Source organism: Myotis brandtii, unplaced genomic scaffold (assembly GCF_000412655.1).
Source record: "Myotis brandtii unplaced genomic scaffold, ASM41265v1 scaffold274, whole genome shotgun sequence".
Lineage (NCBI taxonomy): Eukaryota > Metazoa > Chordata > Mammalia > Chiroptera > Vespertilionidae > Myotis > Myotis brandtii.
This window is the reverse complement of record NW_005360425.1, coordinates 1,858,947-1,865,929: the sequence shown is the minus strand read 5'-3', so window position 1 is coordinate 1,865,929 and position 6,983 is coordinate 1,858,947. Positions and strand designations below refer to the sequence as shown.

General features: G+C 56.1%; 1 protein-coding gene across 1 annotated transcript; it reads right to left on the bottom strand.

Moving 5' to 3' along the window:
* Window positions 1-2,012: 2,012 nt before the first annotated feature.
* On the bottom strand, window positions 2,013-6,977 carry ADPRHL2 (ADP-ribosylhydrolase like 2). The gene is made up of 6 exons (XM_005868586.2): window positions 6,310-6,977; window positions 4,731-4,827; window positions 4,267-4,474; window positions 3,978-4,162; window positions 3,435-3,535; window positions 2,013-2,838 (listed from the first exon to the last, which is right to left on the bottom strand). The coding sequence occupies exons 2-6, from the start codon at window positions 4,796-4,798 to the stop codon at window positions 2,546-2,548; spliced, it is 855 nt and encodes a 284-aa protein (XP_005868648.1). The 5' UTR covers window positions 4,799-4,827; window positions 6,310-6,977; the 3' UTR covers window positions 2,013-2,545.
* Between the last annotated feature and the right edge of the window lie 6 nt (window positions 6,978-6,983).

Below are 6,983 nucleotides of genomic sequence, written 5' to 3'. Positions count from 1 at the left end.
AGTGTGAGCCTGGGTCAGTCACTGGGTCAGTCATTGTGACCTGGTTGCACTGCTGGGCCTGGCGGGGCCAGAATGTCCGTGTTGAGAACGGAGGGTGACAGCTGACTTTTGACTCGCTGAGCTGTGGCTCCTGCAGGCCCCTCACCAGTCCTCTTCCCACCAACTTCTCCCAGCAAAGCCGACCATGTGACTGCTCATGCTAACTTTCAAAAGGAAAAAGGAAAACCAAATCTGCCCAAGTGACACTTTAAGAACAGGTTTTGGCAGGGGCTCACAGCGGGGTTCTCACTCCCCAACACCCAGGAGAGCCGTCTCAAACCGGACCTGGTGGGCCTTCTGCTCAGCCCCTTCCTGGGTCACAGCCACCACCTGACCCGTTGGGGAGGGCTTCCCATGGGCAGAAATTCCACAGCTCCCAGTGAGAACCCAGGGCTCGAAGGAGGATACGGGGGAGCCAAAAAGGCTGTTTCACAAAAGAGTTTCTGCTAAAAGTCACTCCTGAAGCCTTTGAAAGGGGTGGCCGGTGCTTTGAAGTGTTATGTTCCAGGTGCTGTCGACTTAACTGGCTAGCTTTGATAAATGATGTCAGATTTTAACAATGAAAACTGCATTACCTTGTGCATTTTTATATTCTGATTCCTCACTTTTTTTAAGGTTAAGGTTTATGTATTTTCCATTAGTAATTTCATTTCTAACCTGGTAGAAGCAGCTTAGTTCTCTACATACCTATTAAGTGCCCTGTGTCACAGAAGATTCAGAAAAAATGCACTTGGGAATCCAAGAAAATGGGACTTCTTTTTGAAAAGAAAAACAACGGTACTGACTGTGTCGACACAGCCTCAATAAAACCTGTTGTGTAAAAACAGCACGCGCCGAGCCTGGCATTGACGCAGAGGGTCTCGGACTGGATTCACCGGGCACCCAGGGAGCTGCCAGCATGGTTTCTGTCACCGCATCAGAGACGCTCCACGCTCTTAAGCTGCCGAGGTTGTGCAACAAGTAAACGCCAAGAAGCATTTTAAGAAACCAAAGTAAGCAGTGGCTGGGGCTGGGGGAGACGGATCGAGCTTCCCCGGAACATTCCTGCAAGCTCTCAGGGGTAGTGGAGCGTGACAGCTGGCTCAGGACCCCAAGGGCCAAGTTTCAACATCTGATACAAATTATGAATGAAATCATGAAACTTTGCTCTTGTGGGCGGGGCTAGTGCCAGGCCAGTGCTTATAGCAGGGCCGGTGGAGCAGTCTTGGGCAGAAAGCACCTGTCCCACAGCTCGCCATGCTTGGCAGCGAGGGATCTGTCCCAAGCTGTGGGGATTGGGATGGCACATCTGAGACCAATGCCTGCCCTGCGAAGCCCTGGGGTTTGCCCAGCCTGGCAGAGCACTCTCTTGGTTGACCGCCCAGCAGTCCTGAAACCTCGGGCTACCTGCGGGGGGCATGCACCTCCCCCAGGGCCGGAAGGATGCTCAGAGAATGTCCCTGATGTTTGATGGAGGTGTCTCCTCCCTCTCAATTCTCCTTTCTTTGAAATGGCGAATGTGCAGAACTTCCTAACAGGCGAGGCCTGTGCCTGGGGCCCAGGAGGCAGATTGAGGCACAGCTTTCAGTCCACCCAGAGCACCTGGGACGATGCACTTCCCCACCCACAGGCTGGCAGTCCGGTGATAGGTGGTCCCCTCTGCCCCCCCTCCACGGCTCTAGTTTTTGGCCAGGCTGGGCCGGGGCCTACCTGGGAGCAAACTATGAAGCCAGGCTTTGAGAGCAAGAAAATTTGGCTTGTTTCTGCCCCCCTGCCAGGGTCACTCTGAGCAACCTCCAACATGAAATGGCACCAAACCATGACTGCTCTGCCCGTCCTGGGTGAACAACACTGCAGGAATTTGCTTTGACAACCCAGCCGCCCGTCACCTTGGGGTCCTAGCTCTTAGGAGAGCACAGCCCAGAGAGGCCCTAGACACTAAAGGTCAAGGGGGGAGAATGCATTCAGGGCAGAGGAGAAACAGAGGAAACCGGTGGGATTTACCGAAAACTGTTTATTGCTCTGTGGCTTCCGCTGGAAGCTGTTAACAAGCCTGAGACAGCCCAGGGCCAGGTGTGTATGGAGATCAGATAGATTCAACTGTATCTCCTGGATCCATGGAAACCTGTTGCTCTCAGTCCTGCCCAGTCAAAGACAGGCTTTCTGGCAAATTGACTAAATCCCAACGAGGAGAACGGATGCTACTGCAGACCATTTCCTCCCCATCCCATGTCCTAGATAATAAGGAAAATGCCACGCGTACCCGCCAATAAACCTGCCCTGCTTCCTCGTGTCTGAGGAGCCAGGGGTGCCCAAGGCTCTGCAGCAAACCAGAAACCCAGCAAGAGGGAGGCCCCAGTCCCTCACTCCGTTCCAGTCACCTCCCCGTGACCCCGGCCCCAGCGGTGCCTGTGCCCAGGCTGCAGGAAGACCGAGGCAGGGGGCAAAGCCCAAAGAAGCGCAGGGTTTCCAGACTGAGCTGTCGCTGGCCCCACTGGACACGGCGGAGCCCCAGCAGCCAGGGCCCTCACAGACTCTTCTGGAAGACCCGGTGCAGGCTCTGGGCCAGGATGTCGGTCTCCTCATAGCCCTCACAGCTCTGCTGCCAGCTTTCTGTCACCTGTTCCATCCCATAGTAGGCGCCAGCAATGGCCCCAGCCATGGTGGCAATGGTGTCTGTGTCCCCACCCAGTGAGATGGAATAGATGAGAGTCCTTTGGAGGCTATTGAAGGTAGAGGGGATCTCGGGGTCGGGCTCCATGCAGCGCAGGAAGCAGTAGATGGCAGTGGGCACAGATTCAAAGGCGGCAATGCCATTCCCTGTGGGGACACCAGATTATGGGGATTTGACACCCCCGCTCCCCACATGTCCCTAGGTTTCCTGCCACTTGCCACAAGTCAACACTCTCAGCTACAAGTTGGGCTGTGACTAAGGTCACAGGCTCTACAGGTAGACTACCTGGGCTCAAATCCTCCTCCCCACCCCCTGGCTGGGTGACTGGGAAAGTTCCCTAATGACCAAGGTTACTGCACCTCGGGTTTGACTCCTACAGAGTGAATCAGGTTAGGAACTCGCACAGGGCTCGCGTGAGGGTGAAAGGAGACCAAACAGATAGAGCACTCTGCACAGTGCCCAGAACACAGTGAACGTGCTACTAACTCACCAATGGCAGTGAGCAGCGGCTGTGAGAACTGCGGCCAGCTGCCATTGCTGGGGATCTTTATCTGTGAGGACGGAGGAGCTGCAGCCCCAGAGCAAGAAGGCACTAAACTCACTCAAAACCTGCCAAGGACCCTGCAGAGCTGGCACAGCAGCCCCGGGCAAAATGTGAGGGCAGGTCTGACTCCTTGCTCCCCTCCCATCCTGGGCCCAAGCCTGTCCCTAAGGATGATGTGTGGGTGTGGGGACTACCCACCCAGCTCAGACACCACCTCCTCTCTGGTCACCGCGTCCTGCTCTAGAAGCTCTCCAATCTTCTTCAGTCGGCTGGAGTACGGATGCTCCTCCATGCCCAACCTGTGGGTCCGGGGGGCAGGGGGGAGATTGCAGGGAGGTTGGAGCAAGGCATGGGGAAGGTTGTGAGGGAGGGGGAGGGTTATGAGGGAAGGGGAGGGTTGTGAGGGAAAGGGAGGGTTGTGGGGGAAGGGGAGGGTTTGAGGGAAGGGGAGGGTTGTGGGGGAAGGGGAAGGTTGTGAGGGAGGGGGAGGATTGTGAGGGAAGGGGAGGCAGAATGTGGTCAGGCTGACACCCAGGCCCAGGTGTCCTGACAAGTGGGAGGGGGCTGGGTGTGACCCTGAGCCTTGCTTGAAGCCCAGCCCTGGCCAAGGTACTCTCCCACCCCTCCCCAGGGTCTGCAGTTACAGAAGGAAGGGCTCAGCTGTGGCAACACCAGAGGAACCCATCCCATAGGCATGCACACTCGCAAACACCTCCAGCCGCCTCCATGCCACATACTCACTCCCTGGCATCCGAGACGGACTGGGCATCACTCTCCAGCTCTTCCATGTGGCCCAGGAGTTGCTTGAGAAAGTGCTCACTGGACGACTCCCCCTGCAAAGCCAGGTGCACAGCCAGGGCCTGCAGGATGGCACCGTTGTAGCCCAGGGAGGAGGCGTGTGTCAGCTGGGCCGAGAGCCGGGCGAACTAGGGCAAGGGCAGTGGAGGCTAAGACCTGCTGTCACAGAACCCAGAGAAGAGGGGGGGTGGGGGAGAGAGGGGACAGCCCAGAAGCCCGCTGCCCAGACTACCTTCTGCACATCCTGGACGCTGCTATAGGCCAGGGAGATGCCAGCCACCCGCATGGCGCCCCCGTTGCCGTAGGAGCCCTTCCCGTTGAACTGGGCCCGAGCAGGCTCATAGACGTCACGGCACTTGGGGCTCAGGAGCTTCTTGAAGACGGTGATCACTCCGGCTCCGTAACCCCGGTCAGGGTCTTTTTTGTACTCCTGAGCAAATCTAGGAATGGAAGGGACAGGGGATGAGGCTTCACAGGTGCCTGTCAGGGTTGGGAGAGAAATCCGCTGGTTTGGGAGCTGAGGAAGCCCTGGGGACCTCGGGAGCCTGTAGCAGCAGTGAGGACATTTCTGGCTCCCGAAGCTGCAGTGGCCCTGCTGAGGGTGGGGGTCCCAGCATGCATGGCATCACTGCTCTGGTCCAGGGGTGCAGTAACTCGGCCCCCCGGTTTGCCTCACCCCAGGACCATTCCGCTCACCTGTGAGCCATGTCTACCTCGTCGAAAGCCTCCTTGGACAGCAGGGACTGCACGAGGGCCCTGGCCATGGCGGTGTCATCTGTGTAGTACAAAGCTTCTGCGGGGACAGGTGGGGGAGGGCGGGCTGCAGAGCTCAAGGCGGCAGCTTTGGCCTCTGCCCGTTCCCTTCACGCACCACTTCCAGATGCTCAAGTCAGCCGCTCCCTCCACCCAGCTTCCTCGGCTCCAGGTCGTGGGGTTTTCAGCAATTCTTTGTTCTGAGACAGTGACCATGTCCTGCTCTTTTCTGAAGGAAATCCTTCCACCCCCTTCTGGCTGCCATCACTGCAGCCTACTCTTTTTAAAAAAAATTATTTAATATATTTTTATTGATTTCAGAGAGGGAGAGGGAGAGAAACATCAATGATGAGAGAGAATCATTGACTGGCTGCCTCCTTCCCGCCCCTCACTGGGGATTGAGCCTGCAACCGGGGCATGGGCCCTTGACCAGAATCGAACCTGGACCTTTCAGTCCACAGGCGGATGCTCTAGCCACTGAGTCAAACTGGCTAGGGCAGCGCTACTCTTTCCCCCCCCTATTAATGTATTTTATTTCTATTTTATTTTTTATTGATTTGAGAGAGAGCGATTTGTTGTTCCACTTATTGATGCATCCATTGGTTGATTCTTGTATGTGCCCTGACCCGGGATCGAACTGCAACCTTGGTGTATCAGACTGACACTGGGCTACCTGGCCAGGGCCTGCAGCTCTAGTCTTAATACGACCTGCTTGGGCCTCTCACATTTCCTGCACATTTCCCACCCTGCAACCCATCCTACATGTGCAGCCAGATGATTCTTCTTAATACTAGACTGTCACTTTCCTTATCTCACTCCCCTACTCAAAATGGCTATTGGTTGCCTTCAGGATGAGGCCCAAATTCACTGCTGTGGCATTCAAAGCCCTCCCCTCCTCACTCATCTTATGTCCCCCCATTCCCCTACATGTTCCCAGGATCAGTCTTGGAGCCTGGGTCAAATCCATCCCAGCTGGGACTGCTCCCCTCCCTCCTCCCACCCTCACTCCCTCCTCTGGGTGCCCAGGAGTCCTGCTCTGGCATTTTCAACACAGCACCATTGTTTATGTGGTGACTTAGCAAATAGGCCAAAAAAGGGCTAGGGACTTGGTTTCATTGGAAGAATTGGTTACAGCCCGGCCGGTGTGGCTCAATGGTTGAGCATCAACCTAAGAACCAGGAGGTCGAGGTTCGATTCCCAGTCAGGGCACATGCCGGGGGTTGAGGGCTCCATCCCCAGGATGGGGCGTGCAGGAGGCAGCCGATCAATGATTCTCTCTCATCATTGATGTTTCTCTCTCTCCCTCTTCCCTTCCTCTCTGAAATCAATAAAAAAATATAAAAACAAAACAAAAAAACGGTCCCTACATCTTGTCTTCACCTCATCTCTCTCCTTCCCTTTGTAGCAAATCATACTCTATTTTCTCATTTTCCATTTCCTCCTAAACCCACTGGAATCTAACTTCCAGGCTTCAACCTTCTACTGAAAATGCTTTTCTAAATCCGGACTTCCCTCGCCTTACCGTCTCTGTAGCAGACCAGTGACCAGCATCTTCACCTTGAAATGTTCTCAGGTTTTGTTGATACCCATGCCCCCTACTTCTCCTCCCATCAAACTGCTTCTCTAGCTCCTTTCCTTGCTGTACTGCATGTTCTCCAGGAAGAATCACCCACTGCTTGACCTCAGCCGTGATCCTGAGCTGAGATCTGGGTGAGGAGCTGACTGCACAGGGGGCGGGAGGCTGGGTTGTGGGGGCGCCTGGACTAGTAGGAGCGAGGGGCGCCGCCGGCACAGACCGGGCTAAAGGGGGCAGATGTGCGAGGGGCGCCGCCGGCACAGACCGGGCTAAAGGCGCCAGATGTGCGAGGGGCGCAGCACAGAAGGCAGGTGCGGCGGGTGTCAGTTGAAACGAGACAGACACGCTGAGGATTGAGCTCTAGCCTACGGGCAACGGAAAACCACTGCAGAGCTTCCTGCGAGGAGGCCGCCATAAGGTCTCCGTTTTGGGAAGAGCACTCGCCGCGGTGTGGATAGTGGACTGGGGCGCACTGGTTTGAGACAACTGGGTTGAGACAGGAAACATCGAGAGGGTGTCTGTGCCGGACCAGCGCGACTTAGGGTTCCGGCGGGCGCGCCTCGGAGGAGGGTGTTGCCACGCCCGAGTCGGGAGAGGTTCGGGCGAGAGGCGTGCGGACG